This window comes from Schistocerca serialis, chromosome 9 (assembly GCF_023864345.2).
Source record: "Schistocerca serialis cubense isolate TAMUIC-IGC-003099 chromosome 9, iqSchSeri2.2, whole genome shotgun sequence".
In the NCBI taxonomy this organism is placed as follows: Eukaryota; Metazoa; Arthropoda; class Insecta; order Orthoptera; family Acrididae; genus Schistocerca; species Schistocerca serialis.
The window spans coordinates 238,927,231-238,949,639 of NC_064646.1; the positions used below are offsets into that span (position 1 = coordinate 238,927,231).

A 22,409-nucleotide genomic window follows, 5' to 3' on the forward strand; every position below is an offset into this window, starting at 1 on the left:
ACAACAAAAAGACACATACCTATTAGTTTCCAGCCAAAGACTTCATCAAAACAGGAGACACATCTTAATGCACACAAGCAAATACACACCAAGCACATGTGACCGCCATCTCTGGCAGCTCAGACTGGAATCCCAACATGCATGAGGTGTGCTTGCTTCTGTGAATGAATGTGTGTGTGTTTCCTTTACTGACAAAGACTTTGGCCAAAAGCTAATGTGTAAGGGTTTTTTCATTGTGTCTGTCTACAACTCAGTATGGTATCTTTTGTAGAGTATCAATCTGTCTTTTCCTTATATTGTTGATAATTTACATTTGTGAATTGTAGCCATTAATTGGAAACTATGTTAATAATAGAAAGTGGGAGTTACCTAGATAGTAATTTGACCGACATAACTTTCTGGAAGCTTCCAGAACAATTCACAATTAATATATGCTATCTGTCACTTTTACTCTGAGACTAGTTCTGCAACTGAGAGAGTGAACAAGATGTGTGGATCTTTGATTTGTGTGGTTAGAAAGACAATGGACCACTTGCTATCTTTTTTGTGCATTCTGAGTTTATGTTTTCCTTGTGAGTTTGGGGAATGTTGTGATTGTGGGATGAATATAGTTAAATGGTAATAAAACATCAGATTTTATAAACAAGTAGTTATGCTTCAAGCTTGTCTTTTAGGAATCCCAGGACCTATTGAAATACCATACATTTCTATTGCACAGTTATGAAGACCACAAGACACTGAAGCCATCTGCAAGTTAGGTAAATAATTAATATTTTGTGTGAAGATTCCTCCTTTGAACTTTATTAATAGACATTGCTACCAAAGTGATTATCACTGAAGTGAAATGACATCAACTTTTAATAATTTCAATGCAAATAATAAAGGGAGGATCTGTAGAAAGGGATAAAGTTGAGTTCACATTTAGGAATCTGAGTGAGGGTATGGTTGATAATGGATGAATGGGTCACATACTGAAACTGATACTATGCTCTTTGTGTGTGTGTGTGTGTGTGTGTGTGTGTGTGTGTGTGTGTGTGTGTTTGTGTGTGGAAGTAGAGAGAGACACTTGGAGTGTCAGTAAAGTTGACTCTTGTTTGACAGTTTATTCAACACAATGACTCACTTTCAGAAAAGGCAAATTGATGGAACCTGAAGATGCAGAAAGCATTGAAAGTTTGAATTGTGAATAGAGAAATTGAAACCAGAGTACATTTTATGGGGTTGTCTAAAATAAGTTAGTAAAGTTTGGTTTAAACTGTTAATTTTAAGTCCTTGGCCATTGAGAGGTTTTTTTCTTCTTTGCAATTTGACCATAATCTCCAGTAGGTTAGTTGTAACATTACAACAACTTTGGGGCCTAGTACCACACAGCATCCTAGACAATATTATGAAAAGAATGAATTCTTACTCACCCTGTAGCGGAGGTGTTGAGTCATAGACAGGCACGACAAAAAGACTGTCAAACAAGTAAGCTTTTGGCCAAAAAGGACTTAATCAAAACTAGACAACATACACACACACACACTCACACAAACACAATTAACACAACATGACCATGGTCTATGGTTGATGAGGTTCACAGATATTACTTACATACACCAGCTCTTTCTGCCAGATACCTGTACTCTTGGATATTGAATTCACGGACCATGCAGCATTTTGAGTCTGTGTTTTTGGGCATTGTATTCATAGATCACACAGAAATATGAGGGAGATTGTATCCATACAGCACATATAGGAATTTTTTCCCATGAGAAGAACAGAATAATTGTATTTGATCAGGAACAACTAAATATAGCATTTAAAAATGACTGAGTATGTGAAAATTGTAAAAGATTATTGTTATTTTGGAGGGGGGGGGGGCTATTTTGCATTTTGGGACTATGGCGCAACAGTGCACGTGGTGATGGGACTGGGGATGTGTTGTCCAATTTCTTTTCCATAGGGACAGTGCTGCACTTTAGTCACTAATGGAATAAAGTGAAGTATATCTTTAAACTGAGGTTCTTACTCTTCTACCAGCTGTACACATTCAACAACTGGTAATTAACACTAAAACTGGCAAAGAGCAGAATGGTTATATTGTTCCCTGAACAGCCAAAAGTAAATGGAAACTTTTACAATAATATTTTAATAGCCACTAGTGCTGGTTAGCATTATGTACAGAAAATAAAATGCAATGACCCCATTGCTAGCTGGCAAACTTGACATAAAAATACAAAATATGAGAGTATAGAATCTTTGCTGAATGAAACTCAGAACGTTTTCCATAGTTGGAGGCTGTAATGAAATTGCTCAATATATCTTGTTTTTTGCACAGTATTGTAGAGTATGATACTGCACAGGTAAAAGTAATGACCCCTGCAGCACACTATTAATCCTCAAGTGGCACACCAATTTTTATAACATCAGGAGGCACATGGCATATTTTGTACACATAAAAAGAATATCTACCTTTATGTTATCAAGGTATACATCTATGAGTAAAATTGCAGTTTAATCTCAGTTTAATTAAACAATTACAAAATAAACTTACATTATGTGAGCCAAGTGATTGTTTAATTAATCAATAACAAAATAAACTTTCATTATATAACTCCATTGTCATGCAAAAACATTATCCCATAGTAATGAGCCACTCAAAGCATTAAACAACATAGTTGGATCAGATCCCAGGCAACTGGTTATTTAATTGCTAATTCTCTCTTAGAAAACTACCTCATTGTGGAACTGTGCTACTAGCTCAGAATCTGGGTCATATTTTTTCAGATCATTCAGTTTTTCTCACCGAGCTCAATGTTTATTTTATATTACTGGTGCTCAATTGGACAAATGACAGCACAAATTTTCACTGTGTTAGCTGAAGCAATAAGGGAGAAATAAGTACTGGCTCACAATTGTAAAACAACAATAGAATGGAGCAACACAATGTTTTTTGTGGTTGGCACACTTTATACATAGACAGACCTGCTCTAGTATTAACACAACACATTGTTTCTTATTATCATTTCTTACTATCACTCAAAAAGATACAATTGTAAACATGATTTGAAAATATTGTAATTAAATGACTTAACAAGAAGTAGTAAATTACATTAGACTCTTTGGATGTAAAGATCAATGTATATACACATATCTATACACATATCTGTACTGTGAGTTTATGTATCACTGCACTTGTTGATTTGCATGTGAAACAAGCAATGGTCAGTGTGTGTCTTGTCAAGTCATGAGTCAGTCATACCTGTGTGATGGGGTAATTGACTGGACTCTGGAATCTAGTATTATTCAGTTAAGATGAAATGAGATGGATGCAAACAAATTCAGCTGTATTGAATATTGTCTTTTTAATTGTTTTCTTTGAATTATGTGAAGTTTACATTTTTCTTTCTACCTCCACCTTCCAAAGAAGAAGCAGGTAAAAATTAAAGAGGCTAGCAGTCAAGTGTCTACTGTTTTATTTGTGTGTCTATCAGTATTTTTTCACTTGTTAATGTTTCATCCATTGTTAAGGACTTCAGTCAGTTTCTTCCTGTACATTTTTGATACTTTTTTCAGTTTTGAGAAATCCCTTGCCTATTTCCCACAGTAAAACATAAACAAAACATTTCTAATAGCTCTAAGGTTGCTCTATGTTACCAATTATAAATAATCTGAATCTAAACAGTTTTTCTGAAAAGATTTTACATTGCAATACTAGGGTTTCCAAAATATCAGGAATCTGATATATCAATACTTAAAAAAATATCATTATGGGCCCTTGATATATCAATAAAAAAGTAACGATATATTGATGGAAAAAATATCAACATTCTGGCCTACAAAGATATTGCCTGCACTCTGCAAATATACTGCCAGTTTTAGAGCTGTATATTTAAGTATTGGTCTATTATTAGATATTCTGTACATCACCAAGCCAGCAGCCTTCCTATCCCCTGTAGAGCAAGAACTGAAAGGAAAATGAAGCATATTCACACTTAGCAATAACCATTTTGCTAACAATGGTAACTGCATGTAAGTGGCACAATAAAAGGGGTCCAATGGGCCCACTGTTCAGTTTCATCACATGTCAGATTTGTCCACAATACTTTATTTTGACTTCTCTGTTTTTTCATTTCTGCAAACGTCAGTGACCTAGCAGCTGTCATGTCAAAATTGCATGGTGAAGTGAAACATTGCAGTTTCTGTCAGTAGCACTGAACACTGATGACGTCAGTATTTCCCCTCACACGTCTCGACCCACGGCAAAGATCTTCATTCAGATTTTTGTTCATCATATTCAGCAACTGTTATTGAAGAATGTAGATGTGAAGAAACAGTACACTAGTTGTGTTAAAAAGTTTTTCTTAATGTAACTGATGTGCTGTTTGTTCACATCATAAATATTGTTATTCCATTCACACTGCCACTCTCAAGAGCAAATGAGCTTCTTCTTTGTACCACCTATACATGCTGCACACAGTCGAAGAGGAAGACTGGACATGACGAAAGCTCAAAAACACAGTGAAATTAAATTATGACCTGCTACAGTTTCAAAAGGACAGTTTCAAATATTTACCAAAAATTGCAGAAAAAGTATGATATAAATAAAAAATATCAGCACTCAATAATGGACTTTCAGTATCGACATTTTGGGAAAAAAATATCGCCTACATATATCTATATTTTTTGGAAAAAAGATCTTTATATCAATATTTTCTCAACAGCTCTATTTTAGAGGACCTTCAAAAAAATTTTCTGAACTTTTTATGTATTTCAGTTACATTAAAACATATTATTAAACTATGTTAATATAAAATTAGCTGTATGTTGAATGCCTCTTTTATGTGCTGAGTGGCAATCTGTCCTAACATGGTACTGTTATTTCATCCTGGATTTTCATACATTATAATAAGTGATACAGTCCTTGAAAATTTCATTTGTTTTTTTTTCCCCTCTAAATTGTGGTCATGTTGCTCTTGTGTATTTTTGTACAAGATGTAAACTATTTTAAATTAAAAGCTGTGCACTTACCAGAACACTGGAAAAGAGCTTCAAGTTTTGATACTGGTTTTCCTAGTGGCCACAACTGCTTCTTTGTGTCATATACCTGTTTTCCTGAAGAAAGTGGTCTCTTTAACATTTCACTCCCACTTCTCAGGTTCGGTTTCAAACTCTCAGGGGATATGCTCAGCACAAACTGGATTGATTAAAACATGCAATAGTTAGTGAAGACATAACTGTTTATGTCAAAACACTAGTAACATAATCATATTCTATCAAAAACTGCACCAGAAAGAGTACAAGAGAGTAAAAAATAGATGTACTGCAGAACTTCAATGTATATTACAAGAAATTAAGTACTTTTCATTAAAGCAATATTAAGAAAATAGAAGAAAGTATAAACTGAAGAAGCGGTGTGGTAACCAGAAAGAGCTGAATACTTTAAAATGTCTGTAGATATTAAAAAATAAATAGCCTAGACCCTTTTTTATAGCATAATGACTTTTATCACTAAGGTGATTGCAGATAAAATCATTAACAAAAATGCTGATTTTCACATGTAGAGATCATCAGTAATTGAAAATAAAGTTATGGAAGAAAAGAGACTATTGAACCATTACATCTTACAAGTCACACAGGACCTCCATCAGGGAAGAAATCATAGGACTTGATGAGAGGGAAATTATCTACACTATCAGCAAAAGTTATGATTTGAAAGCCTAAGATAGTAGAGCTAGTAGAGAAGGTAGTTACAAAGTCTGAGAAATTAGCAGCAAGAAATGCTGATTGTTGAATAGCATAGAGAGGCAGCTATAGAGAAAAAGTGAAATAAGTATGAAATACTGGAGAGGAAACCAAATGGAAGAAAACACATTAGGGGAAGATATAAAAATGTGCGAGGAATGGTAACTGAATAAACAAACTTGAAGGAGTTAAAAGATAATTGTATAAACTAATTGTATAAACAAGAGTAGCACTGGGTACGATCATGGTCACAGTGTTGGAATGGCAGAAATAGTGTTGAAATGGAGATTGGAGAGAATACAAGCAGAAGGTTTGGATGAAAGATAGTGGAAACATATATACAGAGCAACTTCCCAGATGATGACTTGTAAAATATTAATTGTGCCAGATGATAGAGTAAACATATTTATTTATTCATTTAGTCACTTTTTATCCCTGTTAGGACAATTTAGGATTTGTCTATGTATATTTACAGTTTACAATTACGGATAAATTATTGTTTGAGTACTTACAATATTTCATAATGTGCGTAACTAATAAATGAAAACATAGACAAAACAAAATGTGAAACATCCTGGCAGATTAAAATTGTGTGCCAGACCGAGACTCGGACTTGGGGCCTTTGTCTTTCTAGGGAAAGTGCTCGACCAACTGAGCTACCCAAGCACAACTCGTGCCCCATCCTCACAGCTTTACTTCTGCCAGCACCTTGTCTCCTACCTTCCAAACTCTACAGAAGCTCTCCTGTGAACCTTGCACAACTAGCACTCCTGAAAGAAAGGATATTGCCCAGACATGGCTTAGCCACAGCCAGGGGGTTTTTCCAGAATGAGATTTTCACTCCGCAGCGGAGTGTGTGCTGATATAAAACTTCCTGGCAGATTAAAACTGAGTGCCGGACCGAGACTCGAACTCGAGACCTTTGCCTTTAACGGGCAAGTGCTCCACCAACTGAGCTACCCAAGCATGACTCATGCCGCGTCCTCACAGCTTTACTTCTGCCAGTACCTCATCTCCTACCTTCCAAACTTTACAGAAGCTCTCCTGCAAAGTTTCATATCAGCGCACACTCCGCTGCAGAGTGAAAATCTCATTCTGAAAACAAAATGTTATTAATAATTAATTCATCTAAAAACAAAGGTTCTGTAACTTACCAAATGAAAGCATTGGTACATTGATAGAAACAATAACAAACACAAACACACACATAAATTTTGAGGTTTCGCAACCCAAGGTCACTTCATCAGGAAAGAGGGAAGGAGAGGTTAAGATGAAAGGATATGGATTTTAAGGGAGAGGGTAAGGATTCATTCCAATCCCGGGAGCGGAAAGCCTTACCTTGGGGGGGAAAAGGGACAGGTATACACTCACACACACACACACACACACATATCCATCCACACATAACAGACACAAGCAGACCTATGTAAAGGCAAAGAGTTTGGGTAGAGATGTCAGTCGAGGCGGACGTCCAGAGGAAAAGATGTTATTGAATGACAGGTGAGGCATGAGCGGCGGCAACTTGAAATTAGTGGAGGCTGAGGCCTGGTGGGTAACGTGAGGAGAGGATATATTGAAGGGCAAGTTCCCATCACCGGAGTTTTGATAGGTTGGTGTCAGTGGGAAGTATCCAGATAACCCGGACGGTGTAACACTGTGCCAAGATGTGCTGGCCGTGCGCCAAGGCATGTTTAGACACAAGGTGATCCTCATCACCAACAAACACTGTCTGCCTGTGTCCGTGCATGCGAATGGACAGTTTGTTGCTGGTCATTCCCACATAGAAAGCTTCACAGTGTAGGCAGGTCAGTTGGTAAATCACGTGGGTGCTGTCACAAGTGGCTCTGCCTTTGATTGTGTACACTTTCCGGGTTACAGGACTGGAGTAGGTGGTGGTGGGAGGGTGCATGGGACAGGTTTTACACTGGGGGCAGTTACAAGAGTAGGAGCCAGAGGGTAGGGAAGGTGGTTTGGGGATTTCGTAGGGATGAACCAAGAGGTTACGAAGGTAAGGTGGACAGCGGAAAGACACTCTTGGTGGAGTGGGGAGGATTTCATGAAGAATAGATCTCATTTCAGCGCAGGATTTGAGGAAGTCGTATCCCTGCTGGAGAGCCGCATTCAGTGTCTGATCCAGTCCCGGAAAGTATCCTGTCACAAGTGGGGCATTTTGGGATTCTTCTGTGGGAGGTTCTGGGTTTTGGGAGACAAGGAAGTGGCTCTGGTTATTTGCTTCTGTACCAGGTCGGGAGGGTAGTTGCGGGATACAAAAGCTGTTTTCAGGTTGTTGGTGTAATGGTTCAGGAATTCAGGACTGGAGCAGATGCATTTGCCACGAAGACCTAGGCTGTAGGGAAGGGACCGCTTGATATGGACTGGGTGGCAGCTGTCATAATGGAGGTACTGTTGCTTGTTGGTGGGTTTGATGTGGACGGATGTGTGAAGCTGGCCATTGGACAGATGGAGGTCAATGTCAAGGAAAGTGGCATGGGATGTGAAGTAGGACCAGGTGAATCTGATGGAACCAAAGGAGTTGAGGTTGGAGAGGAAATTCTGGAGTTCTTCTTCACTGTGAGTCCAGATCATGAAGATGTCATCAATAAATATGTACCAAACTTTGGGTTGGCAGGCCTGGGTAACCACGAAGACTTCCTCTAAGCGACCCATAAATAGGTTGACATACAAGGGGGCCATCCTGGTACCCATGGCTGTTCCCTTTAATTGCTGGTATGTCTGGCCTTCGAAAGTGAAGAAGTTGTGAGTTAGGCTGAAGCTGGCTAATGTAATGAGGAAAGAGGTTTTAGGTTGGGTGGCAGGTGATCAGCATGAAAGGGAGTGCTCCATCGCAGCAAGGCCCTGGACATGCGGGATATTTGTGTATAAGGAAGTGGCATCAATTGTTACAAGGATGGTTTCCAGGGGGTAACAGATTGGGTAATGGTTCCAGGTGTTCAAGAAAGTGGATGGTGTCTTTGATGAAGGATGGGAGACTGCATGTAATGGGTTGAAGGTGTTGATCTACGTAGGCAGAGATACGTTCTGTGGGGGCTTGGTAACCAGCTACAATGGGGCGGCCGGGATGATTGGTTTTGTGAATTTTAGGAAGTAGGTAGAAGGTAGGGGTGCGGGGTGTCGGTGGGGTCAGGAGGTTGATGGAGTCAGGTGAAAGGTTTTGTAGGGGGCCTAAGGTTCTGAGGATTCCTTGAAGCTCTGCCTGGACATCAGGAATGAGATTACCTTGGCAAACTTTGCATGTAGTGTTGTCTGAAAGCTGACGCAGAACCTTAGGCCCCCTACAAAACCTTTCACCTGACTCCAGCAACCTCCTGACCCCACCGACACACAAGTGACTAGAAATATGTTTTGTTACTGAATAGTTTGCGTCCTGTGAATAAACTTTTCATGAATGAAACTGTTGGTCGAATGTAATAATTTTGGAAGAAGTTATTTGCCCAGGCCTCATCAAATTGAATGAAACACACTTTTAGAAGAAGTTTGGCTTAATCCAGTGCGTACTAGTAGAAGACATTTTTGTTGAAAGGAGTCGTAGAATAATGGGAACCTAACACTTCAACATGGCTACCATACACATTTATAAAAGTGAATACTGATAAACTTGAAGGGCCTGAAGACTTACCAACATAGGAATGGCACATCTATATAGTGCTTTTTTCACATTAATTTGAAGACATTATTATTATTGCATGTGAACATGTGACACTGCGATGAGAACCAACAAGTGGACAAAAGACAATGTTCGCGGAGTGACTAAAGGATGTTGCAGAAGCCACAAGTTTGATAGCAACTGCACTATGTAAACCAGTTACTGTACTTATCTAGATGTTGTGATAGAGCCAGCCAGGCTGGATATCATGAAATATATGATAGTATCCATTAAGAACAACCATGATGAAACATCTCACACTTTTGTGAAATGTAAATTATATGATTGTTTCTTCCAAACTATATCGTACAGTAGAAATCATCAATAAATGTGAAACTCACACTGTAAACAAACACTTATATCCACATTTTCTTTGATTCAATTTACTCTGTTAGTAATTTACTATAAGTTTAATTACTGTACTCTAGTACAATAAGCCATACAAATGTTAGAAAAAAAGGACACTGTAATTAAAAAGGCACTGAACCTCATGCTTTTGTATTGCTAAATGACTTGTAATAATCAGTTTTCACTTTAAAAAAACCTGCATTTCATGACAAGAAAAACTATGTATTAACTTATATATGTACCTGTAATCAGATGATGTGCTTAAAGTATTGAAAAGACAGAATTTGTAATTGTAATTTTCTTGTTTAACAAATCCAACTATAGTCACAATCTTTTTCAGTTGTTCTAACCTACAGAAGCCACAACTCGAAAGGCAGGCATGATTGCTGACTATGGTTGAAAAATAGGTCAAAACCCTTGTCACTTGTGGTATAATAGTGCATTTTATCAGATGAACTTCTCCTCTATTAATATTAGTACCAGCTAAACATGACCATGGTAGCTGAAAAATGTTAAATAGTGTAGAAGAAAAGGAGCAGATATTGTGCTCCTCAGTCTGTGTGGTACAGAGGATGCATGATCAGTAACAACAAGAGCACTGGTGAGTCATCAGGGGCTGAGCACCAATCACTTGGCGCACATGGATATAGATATGCTTTGACATTCTGAGTTGGTTGTGTGATGTGTGGCTTGGAGTAAGAGGACCACCAACAGTGTCAAAGGGGCCTCAAATCATATGAATCATTTTTTGATGTGAAAAGATGGACTTCTTTGTATGGCCTACAGGTCACAAATATGATACAGTGGTGGAGATTTAGACTATTTCAAGGCGTCTGTCATTGTGAGGAGAAAGAACTTAAAATGCAGAGTAGTGAAGCTTAAGAGTTCAAAGAGTGTTTCATAGATCAAAGTAGTCATTGTGATCTCATATTTCAGCATTATCCTGCAAAGGATCAAAGTCCAGAAGAAGAGAAAGTTTGTACATGATCGTGGGACACAGGAGATGGACCACCAGATCAGTTCATAAAGGTGGTTGTACATAATGAAAAATAATATAAGGGTGAATGACAGATATGACATGTCAAAACATACCAAGTGCAAGCAGTGGTTGAAATATACCACTATCTGTATTTATAACCAGATATACAACCAACCAGTCACCTCTCTTTCTGCAGTACACTAAAATTTATAGCAGTTTTTGTCATATATTTTCTAAGTTTTGTGAATCAAATAATGATGATAATAAATTCCAAAAGAGTTAATTACAAAGAAGGTGTGATTTATATCATTTAGAAATTCAGTTTTACATATAAGATTAGTCCAGGCAACAAAGTGCAGATAAGACTGCCCCAGATATTCACAGAAGACAGCACTACAAATAAGATGAGTATCTACAATTTCACTTTAATATATATTCTGCTTGGTTAACATTAACTAATACATGATGCACACCTCTAAAAAAGAAATGCCACTTGAGTTATGAACTCCAAATTTTGAGTGAACTCTGTCACTCAACAAACTCAATATCACGTGTGTTGAAAGTAAAATGTGATTAAGGTTGTGTGAATTTGAGTTTTCCAGTCTAATGGCACTGTCAGCTAAGCGTTTTCTTTAATTACCAGGTTTGTCACTTGAGTTATGAACTTTACATTTTGAATGAACTCTCAGTCACATAACGAGCAGAATACCACATGTGGTGAAAATAAAACTTGTTTAAAACTTTGTGCTGCTATTTTCAAATGGCATACATATATTGCTTCATGTTTCCTTGGCATTATTGAAAGTGAAATCAAATTCAGCAGTTGATTTACTTAGAAGGCTTGCTATCTGACTTGCTGCTTTCACATCATTCTTCCACTATCCTACATATGCACTGCCTTTTCTTCAACTATTTACATATCTATGAGTTCAGTATATATCTATGAGTTCATCTCAATGAATGACCATAGAGATGTGTCATTTCCATTTAGTCCAATCATCAGGTTCTTCAAGTATACCATTATCCACTTTATATTCAGCATTCATATGCATTTTCTACTGGAAGGTTCCTGCTACTGTATGATGTGAAAACAACAAAATTTCTTTTATTACCACACACTGAATTGTTTCAATCTCTTTTTTAAAACTGTTTTGTTCATTTTCACATGGCCTAGGCCCAAAACCTGTTATAAAAATATTATGTTTAATGAACATAGTTTTATTTTCAAATAACTTAGTCATAGAATATGAACTATTAAGCAATGAAATGAACTGCAAAGAGTTTTTATAAGGCTCATGCATATTTCAAAATATCATGTAACAGAAATTGCAGAGAACCTACACACATTTTTTTCTTTTTTTTATGACAAATACATATATAAAGAGGACTGTCAAAATTTTAAAATCTTTGAATTTACCACATCTCACTACTGTTTTCAATCAAGCACTGTTTTCACTTCTTTGTGTTCCCAAATGATTGCATTTGTAGGGACATATCCCTCAATGAATTTTCATATCTTATATATACCTTCACTTATAAACTGAAATATTATATCTTCTTGGCCTTTACCTTTCCTGTTTGTTTGTGAACTCTCCAGCTTCAATTATTTTCATGTATACTAATGTACAATTATATCTCTATCAACACTTTTATCCCCTGCTTACACAAAAATGAAACTGATCATAGGAAATCTCTGTTCTTTATTTGTGAGCATGGTCAGTCTGCATTCTCTATTACAATGAAACACAGCAATCACAGTGGTAAACATCTGAATCAGTAGGTGATAATGTGAATATATAAACATAAATGCTTATAAAGAGCAGAACATAAATGTTAGAAAGTAAAGATATTTCAGTAGAATTTCTGTGAGTTTTGCTACCAAAAATTACTTCCACATATAATTCTAAGACCCTGTTGACCCTATGGAAATGTGAATTATTGACTGAAAGGAGGGAGACAGAGTGACAATGTATTATCAAAATGGTGTCTTACAGAAATCTTGTATCAAACAAGGACAAAAAATTGTAAGGAAAGACTGGGCTACGGTCTCACATTGTCTATGGATCAAGATACCATGGATTTGCACACCATACCTTGTAGAATAATGCTACTGCCAAACCTTTACGGTACTCAGGTGACGCTTCAGGTGGCATTTTTTCAGGCTGTATTTCAGAATCCAGAATTCTGAGAGCCTGCTGAAGTGTACTTGATTCATATATATTTTCACCTTCGAGGTACTGCTCTAACTCTGTGGCATGTATCTGTGGATATAAAATTATATGTTTTAATATTTCTCAGCAAAACAAATGACTTGTTGGTGTTAAACATAGGGTACTATTAATGTTGAAGTTCAATTACTTTTAAATCAGGGCTACTGAAGATTTTAATGCAGTCACCAGAAGGTTTTGTGAACTTATTTGGACTTCTAATTAAATTCATTTTTATAGTAAGTAACGTATAGCATCTCAAGAACACATTTTTGGATTTACACAGTGCATAATTTTTACACTAAGATTTTGCTGTAATTATGGTAAGAGATACATAATAAATTTATATAAAATCATTTATGTAAAATAAGTGCATAGGCTTTTGGGGATGTTTTCAGCTACAATAAAATAGTTTTAGGTTCAGTAACACTCTACACTGTAGAATGGACATGATAAATACTCACAATTTGACAGACAAAATATTTATTATTGGAACACATGGTGAAGCACTAAAAACCCTGTACAAAACCATACAATTTACACTAGAGACAGAGATGAATGGCCCCATTCCATTACTGAACATATCTTCAGAACTATTAGGAATGGAGTGTTTTGAAACAGTGGCCATGTTTGTGTGAGGTGTGCTTGCTTGTGTAAATGTGTGTGTTTTACCTTTCTGAAGAATGCTTTGGCAAGAAGCTCAATTTGTAACAGCATTTTTGTTGTGCCTGTCTGCAACTCAACTTGTCATCTTTACAGTGAGTAGCAATCTTTCCTTTAAATAATACTGTTGATATCAATCTGAATTTTCTATTATTTGAACCATTATGAAAGATGATTTTTGAGACACTTTGCATACCAACATATCCCATAAGGACAACTGCACCATCTTTCAACATAAAAGAGCAGTCTGATACACACACACAATGATCTCCTGAGCTAAACATATATGCTGATGGGCCAAAACATTATGACTGCCTGCTTCATAGCTTATTTGTCCACCTTTGGAACAAAATACATCACTGATTCTGCATATCTTGGATCTGACAACTTGTTGGTAAATTTTTGGAGGTATGTGGAATTTTATGTCTATCTATAGGCCATGTAATTTGAATAAATCATGGCCTGCTGATCTGTGTAAGCAGTGATGGTGTTTGATAGTGACAAAGGCAAATTTTACATCAGACAAATTTTGTGATTGAGACATCAACATGAGTTCACTATAAGGCTCCTCAAATCACTACAGCATGGTTCTGGCTCTGACACATGGACAATTATACTGCTGAAAGATGACATTGTTGTCTGGGAAGACATAAAGCATGAAGGGATGCAGGTGGTTTGCACTTGTCAGTATGTCTTTGATTACTACCACAGGTCACGTGCATGTACAGGAGAATGTCTCCCATACAGCAACACTGCTTCCACCAGCCTGCGTCCATGACACATTGCATATTTTGAGTCTCAGTTCACTTCAGTGGCAGAGATTGTGGAGATGACCATCTGTAGCAAAATGTGATTCACCCAAAGAGCCAACACATTTCCATTGTCCAATGGTTGAGTCCTGATGGTCCTGTGCCCACAGCAATTGTAATTGTTGATGTTGTTGGGTCAATGCATGAACATGTAAGATTGGTCTGCTGTGGATGAGTCGTGCGTGGCTTGTGTTTGTGCCGTTTATTACTTGACATCTTGTCTTTGTGGTACTGCCATCCTGTTTCTTATTCGATTTACTGGCATCACTTAGTTGCTGGCTTGCCTGCCCATGAGTGGCAGCAGTAGCACTTATCAATAAGAGCACTGTTGTACTATCTTTGGAGCGACTGCTAGTATTTCCGGGTCATCATGTGTCATGAGTTCAGTCGGGACAGAGTAGCAGTGAGGTCCAGACAGCCATGACTCGCCTGACCATTGCCAACACACATGACTTGAGTGGGGATGACCTTGGTTGGTTGTTCGGTTAGTTATCTCATCGGATGCCAGGTATTTGGTTGGCGACTGCTTCTGGGTTCTCCGTGTTTGTCGACTCATGATTCATCCTTGTTGTTCCACAGTCGCTGGTTTTAGTCTTGTTCGACTTGTTTGTGGAAGTGTTTTCATGGAACCATGTTTAGCTTGTGTGGTTTTCACTAAGTAGCCATTTTAATGCTGTCTGTGTGCTACATGTGCTCAGTCGGTTGGGACAGAGCAGCAAGGAAGCCTCCACAGCGCAAGGTCAGGCCGGGGACTGCTGGCGGCATGCACGTGTGGTCAGATTGTGAGGCGCTAGCTGCAAGAGCTACCAATTTCGTTGCCCACCAAACCTGGACACTGAAGTTGAGTGATCAGTTAACCTGTTATGAAACATCAACTACTGGGACATCTCTTCATTCATTGTCGGTTGTTCCTTCTTAGGCTGTTGCGGCTAGCAGCAACATATGGTGTGTGTAGTCAGTGAAAATTTGCAGCCATCTTCCTGTATGGTCTTTAACTATTAAATTGGTTGTTACTTATCAGTGAAGTGCACCAGTGGTATTTTCTGCCTTGTGGCCATTAACAGCCCAGTTACCTGCCCTGGTCGTGAGCGTAGTTTTCCGGCAGTGTGTTTTTCCCTTGCCATGTTGATGCTGTCTGGCACGGCATGTAGTTCAACACCCTTTAGTTGTTTGTTCATATTTTTTTCTTAAGAGTGGTTTTTGTGCCTTGGCTGGTTTTAGATGCCAATTTTGATGATGTAGTGTGGCTGGTATCTTCGTCCTTGGCTGATGTTTTCCATTGTTGTACCATTGGTCGTGTGCAAGGGAATTGATTACGTTGTTGGTCAGTCCTTCAGCTGTCCCTGGGTGAGGTTGCCATCCAATTATTTAACCTTACTCTTGGCTGCCTGTCTCACCTCACCTTATGTTAGAGCTACCTCCTCGGGCCATCCCTCGGAACACTTCTGAGCACCACTGTTCTGTTGATTTTAAATTGTGATTTTCATTTTAGTCTGATGTACTGTGTGAGGCCTTCAGCCATCTATTAATTTAGTTTGTTATGATTTTAAATAAAGCCTACAGCCAAATTAATTTAAAAATTTGAAGATTGATTTGTTTAATAACCAAAATTTTGAAAGTTTGTTCTATCTGAAATTCTTGTTATCCAGGCCCTAAGTCCTGACTTGTTCAGTGTCCAATGTGTCACCTTCAGCCATGTATTTACATGAAATTCCCCCCCCCCCCCCCCTCCCCACACCAAAAAAAAACAAGGCCTTCAGCCGCATGTATTTTTTAAAGCAATTTTTTATAACTTGTGTTCAGGCCTTCAGCCATTCTTGTTTTTGGAGTGGTTTTGGGCCTTCAGCCCAGGAGGTATCGCAAGTTTTCTTAACCAGGCCTTCAGACACATTGTTTTAATTTGATCCTTTTAAAGCAATCTGTAATTAAGTAGTTCTTAGGAAAATGAAGTTTGTGTGTTTTGTGCAAGTAACAGTAACTGATTACAGCCCCCTCCACAACCATAACTTGATCCACTCTATCCTGGGAAACCAGATTCCAGTGGAGCTCCATGTTCAACAAAGTACAATGAACAGTGTGCTCTGAAACACTTGTGTGGTGGGAACATTGTGCTGTTTTGGCAGATACATCACAGATCACCACCTTTACAGAGCAGATAAGCCTCCGAACCCCACATTAACCCCACATTCTGTGAAGAGTCATGGATGTTCAACCATATAGTTCCTAGTGGTAGTTTCACTGTCTTTCTACCTCTCTCCATAGATGCTCAAGACAGTAGTATATAAACATTTAACCAGCTTCACTGTTTTTGAGCTACTCATTCACAGACTCTGCATAATAAAGATCTGCCTTTGTTAAAGTCACTTATCTCAATGGATTTACCCGTTTGCTGCTCACATACTTTTGTTACCATGTCATATGCCCACAACACCACCAAGCAGCATCCAATCTTACAGCGGACAGTGGCCATAATATTTTGGCTAATCTGTGTACTCTACAGTGCATGAAGTATCCATGATCAAATAGTAGGCACGAAGGCTACTGGAAATGTTCTCCACACTGCAGGACTCTATGTGGTCAAATTAGGAAGTTTAAAGGCCTGTGTTGTTTGGAGCATCAGAAAAATGCATGGCTAGAGGATCATGACAAATCAGTAGTAGTGGAACACCACCTGGACTGTGTGCAGCCCATAAAGTTTCAGGAGATGTACACGTTTGTCAGGGAGCCACATCTAAAGCAATTAAAATTAAGTGAAACTAACTAGATTACGAAGCATGAAAAAAAATGAAAACCAAGGTATTAGTACCCTGATACCTGCTGAATGGGTCTCATGGGTACCTGAGGCAGCAACTCAAGAAGAAAAGGATGCAACTACACAGACATAAGATTAGAAGAGGACTGGTGCACTGCATTGATGAATCCAGACAGGGGAAAACTGTCATTTTTAAACCCACACTAACTCACTTCCAAATTTAAATCAAAGACATTAATGTAGTGCAAACAATAGTCTTCCATATGAACACTCGTCTCTTCATCTCTAGTGATTCTGATGATGTAATATCATCTTCAACAACGATGCTGGTTGTAATATGATAGCCTAATCAGTATACTACACAAAAGTTTAACTTACTTTGAAGTCTAACAGACAAATGTAGCAAATCAATCAAAATATGCCATATATAATATATTAAGCATAAAAGTCACATCCCATTACCACCTACCAGATCACAATGGATACCGCCAAATACTATTCTTGGTTTGCATATAACTTTTCCCACATCATTCACGTCCAGTTTGAATAGGAACCCAGCATTCACATAAGCATGAGAATTTTGTGCTCTTGGCATGATCTGAAATAAATAATATTGTTGTTGGTGATACAATAACATGAAGCTATTAATAATGTACAAACATGACATTCTAAGATTATAATTAAAACAATAAATGGCTTGCAAGTAAAAATAAAAAATTGCTTGTGTACAGACCAAAATTTTATGGTTTCTATAAGAAGATTTTTTGAGCGTTCAGGAAATAGTTATGGTATGCATATGTGATGTATTATTGAGAATGTAAGAATGCTTTGGGATATCTTTGGAATACGTGCCAAGTGGCCAACTAGTCAGACTCTTTCCCAATATCAGTACATCCTAATTTAGAACTGGAGAATTGATCTGCCTGGTCCTAGCTTTTTTGTTTGTTCTATTTAGGTTTTAATTTCTCTGCTGTCCTATTTGCTTTTCACCTACAAGACCAAATATGACTTCTTGATCAAATATGTAGAAAGATATTACATTTTATGCATTCTTTGAAAAGAATATACACAGTATATATAAACAGCTAACACTTAATGGTTTACAATGTACCACAGATGAGCAATTTTCTATAGGAAATTTGTGCCCCTTAGAGTCAGGTAAGTAGGATATATTGGCCTACAAAGGCTACCTATGCTAAATAACTGGTCCTAGAGAATATTAAATTTAAATGTAATTGTTGTAATTTTTACATGTGCAGCAAGTAATGACACATGGACATGGGTGGCTGGTTGAATTAAAACACATATGTCATCATTCGTGATACACATATTATAGAAAACACACACATACAATAAACAGAGTGGCACTACCATCACACTACGTTTTTTTCACTGAGATGTTGTTTGTGCCCTACTTGAATGGCTCCAAAAAAGCGCATACAGAAAAGAGAAGCATTCGCTAGAAACCCCTGGCTTTTGAATGCCCTGGAAACAGTGCTGAGTTTGAATGATAGTCACCACATTAAGTAAATATAATTACAACACTTCCCCTTGGTGGGCATCATAAGACAATAACTTATAAGTTTCACATTGCAAAATATGTTATTAAACATAAAAACACAAATGAGACAAAATTTAACAGGCAGGTAATCCAACATGAAGTGATAGATTTCGTAATATTAGTATGTATCTGAATCTCTCAGTTTTAACACCACTAAGACCTTTAATTAAAATATCTGCAGTACTGTCATCAGTTGACAAACTTAAACTTTAGAAAACCATCCATGACAGTCTGTCTGAGTTTAAGATAGTGCACTCTGAAATGTTTGGTTCTTTTTGATACACCCATTTTCTTGGCAATCTCAGTGGCATGTGTGCTGTCAGCATTGACCTGCACTTCAGAACACTTAATCTCATTTTAAAAAATCTACAAAATGTTCCACCTCCTTACATGCTTTGAACATTGCAGTTGCAACTGGGGAGGTTGCTACAATGAAGTCTTTTACTCTTCCAGCTGATTACTGCTCCAGCTAACAAAATTGTGTACCTTGTTACGTATTTACTATCAGCTGGGTCATTTGCCCAGTCAACATCACTGAATTCACTAGCATCAGAACAACTAGCATTGAAACATAAGCTCAAATCTTTAGTTTGCTGCAGGAATGAAACACCCTTTTTACTCTGTACCAGTAAGAAACACCTGATTTAGATTTATGGATGTCCATCTTATTGCATGGACAAGAGACTTCAGCTGATAATATATAGCACATCACCACCATCCTTAGGCACCACCATTGCCAAAAGAATATTTGATTTCCTTGGTGTGTTTACTGTGGGATCCTTGTTAGTAGCAAATGTGGACTAGCTTTCATCAGGTGTCTGTACATGATGCCATGTGCCATCTTTTGGCAGTAGTAAGACACGAGAATGGTGGTAATTTGTCACCAAAACGAGTCATGTGATAGAATAAAAATGTTCCCAAGATACAGCTGTGGTGGTACTTGTTCTCATATACTTGGTTTAGAGTTGATCTGACTCAGCCCTCCTGCAATAAAGGCAATATCAGATCCAGTCCCTGTGGATATGTGCAACAAACATCCCACTGCCTGTTGGTGCAATTTTGCACCAAACAGGTTGTCACCAAAATGGTAATCAAAATGGTTGTAGCTATGCCCTTGCAGCCATGCACTTAAAACTCTCTCAGTTTCTGCTGAATGTAAATAGTTTGGTTTAATTTCACTTGTCCTTGAGACTGGTCAATCATAAGTCCTAAAATAAACATGTCTTTCATTCATTTTAATGCTAATGTCAGATTTCAAAACATTCTTGAATTGTTCAGTCCTCTCTTCCTCACATTTTACAAGAACATCATCAACATGAACCCCAATGATTTAATGATTAGAGAAGAATACACAAAAATCCTTTTTACATTTTCTCGAACTTAATTTTTCATCAGAGAGCAGAAAATATCATTACATTCTTGGTGAAGCCCATACAAACTCTTATTCAATAAACACACTTTATTCCCCATAATAAACAATTTTGGTCACTCTGTGAAAATGGTGCCACTTATGGGGATATTGAGATAAGCAGTTTCTACATCAATGTGTTTGACTTTCCATCCCCTAAGTACTGCAATTGCTATCTGAATCCTGAAGCAGCTTGGGCACTTTACTGAGCTGTAGTTTTCAAAATAATCTATTCAAAATATCTGGCTATAGCCCAGAGCTACAAACCTTGCTTTAATTTTGATAATCTCACCTTCTCTGTTTCTCTTTGCAGTAAACACTCACTTACTTACTATAACACAATCAGCTTTTGATCTGTCAACAGAATGCCATGTACTGTCATGTTTCAGGCTACTCATCTCCGACTCCATGACTGTACACCACTTGTCCCTGTGAACTATGTCTAAAGCCTCTTCTGCTGATGTTGAATCAGACCAATTCACTTGACACATAGTAGCGAAACAATATTCAAAGAGACACAAACCACACTTTTTCAGTTTCACCTGATGTATAGACCATCATATCTCTACTTCACTATTTGCAGTAGAAATTTCACTTTCCAACAAGGTATTGCACTCCTCACACAAATAACTACTGGTAATTGCACTGCCTTCAATACTGTACCCATCTTCTCCAAACCTGGATTGGCTCCCATGCTCTTAAACAACTCAGCAGCATCATCTGCTACCAGTTCTGCACTCTTTCATGGTGTGTTGTTGCTCAACCACCAAAGATGACATCTCTTCTCTAAAGGATTTTTCATTGTCCAAGTCTCCACAGACAATATACTTTTGATCCTGCCTCTGCTCGAGGATAAACACATTCTTCTGCCCATTCCACAAGTTTGTCAGATGTCAATGTGCTTGTCCAGGCTCTGCAGCCAAGTACTTTGGATGTTTTAAAGCCTGCTTTAATAAGTTCTTGTTGCTTCCAGACTTCATATTGCATTTTTCCATTAAGGGATCTTGTCGGGGACCTATTTTGGAGGTAGCATGCCAACATAAGAGCTTCTCCCAAAAAGCCACTGGGCAAACCACCTTGGAATAGTAGATACCTCATAATGGATATAAGTGTTTAATTCAGGCATTCAATTCAGCTTTTCTAAGCTTTACTAAGTCTACTGCTACATCTTTGGAGCTGGTACCTCCTCATGATGTTCTCAGTTACCAGACGTTCATGATCACTATGTTTATTGATAAACCATTGTGTGTTAGGACAAGGAAGTCTTGTAAACTATTGCATGATGATGATATTTGTATTTTTGTCCGTAGTAGAGGTGTTGATATGAAATGTAAAATAGTTGGTGATATGACTGTATATAATAGTATGTAATAAACATTTTTTTTATTAATATATAATTGTTTTTTTTATTTTAATATACACATGACAGCAAATAAAGAGACCTGTTGGATCAGCATGAATGACCCATCCCAAAAAACCCATTCTTATATACTTATCTTGTGATTTGTGTGTTTTGTGTGTGCTGTGCGCAAAGTTTGCATTGAGTTTGGCATTGTGCCAGAGGCTGGTGACTCTAGTTTTAATGAGTTGCCAGGTGCAGATTTTTCAAACATGACCTTGGACAGGCACCAACTTTCCCAGTGTAATATTCCCTCTTTCTTGAACAACTGTTCAAATTTTCCTGTTGATGTTCTCAGCCCCATTGTCTGACTGGAAACTTTGCAGTTTTCTTCCTGTCTCACACACTGATGCATGTCCCTTGAACTCCACAAATGAGTTAAACACATTACTTTTCTGCTTTAGCACTTTCACAATCAATATCCTGAGTGATTATCCAGGTAAGTAGCATGGTAATGTGCTCTGCCTAAGGAGATCTGTCTAATATAGCCCATATCACTATTTACCAGTTCTAGAACATTTTCAGCAGTAGTTTGTCTTGGTTTGGAATTCTGTCATTTTTCCTTGCACACACACTTCATATTTTCCTTCATACTTAGTGACTCCACATACTTTGAGTAAATCTTCTCTGTCTCTAAGTCTTTTGTAACACAAAATGTCTTCCAATCTAGCCGTTGCTTCATTTTCCACTGGTTGATGTGTTCTGTCTTTGTGGAGCATCACTGTACCGTTAGTTCTTTTGTAATATTCACAGTGGACCAAATAGACATTACCGCCTGATGATCTTGCTCTCACCAATAGACATATCCAATGCATGTTCCTCCCTTGTCCATTTATTTAACAGACAAGTTCCCACCCATTTCTTTCACCAGAAGCACTTCTGTTAACTGGAA

General features: G+C 37.8%; 1 protein-coding gene across 1 annotated transcript in view; it reads right to left on the minus strand.

Annotated features, from left to right (window-relative positions):
• Positions 1 to 22,409, minus strand: part of LOC126419511 (xanthine dehydrogenase/oxidase-like) — a gene marked incomplete at its 5' end in the record, with an annotated part of 297,321 nt that overhangs the window by 117,846 nt on the left and 157,066 nt on the right. Inside the window, 3 exon segments of the mRNA XM_050086701.1 lie at positions 5,014 to 5,179; positions 12,812 to 12,979; positions 17,619 to 17,747. Of these exon segments, the coding sequence (XP_049942658.1) occupies positions 5,014 to 5,179; positions 12,812 to 12,979; positions 17,619 to 17,747 (463 nt within the window).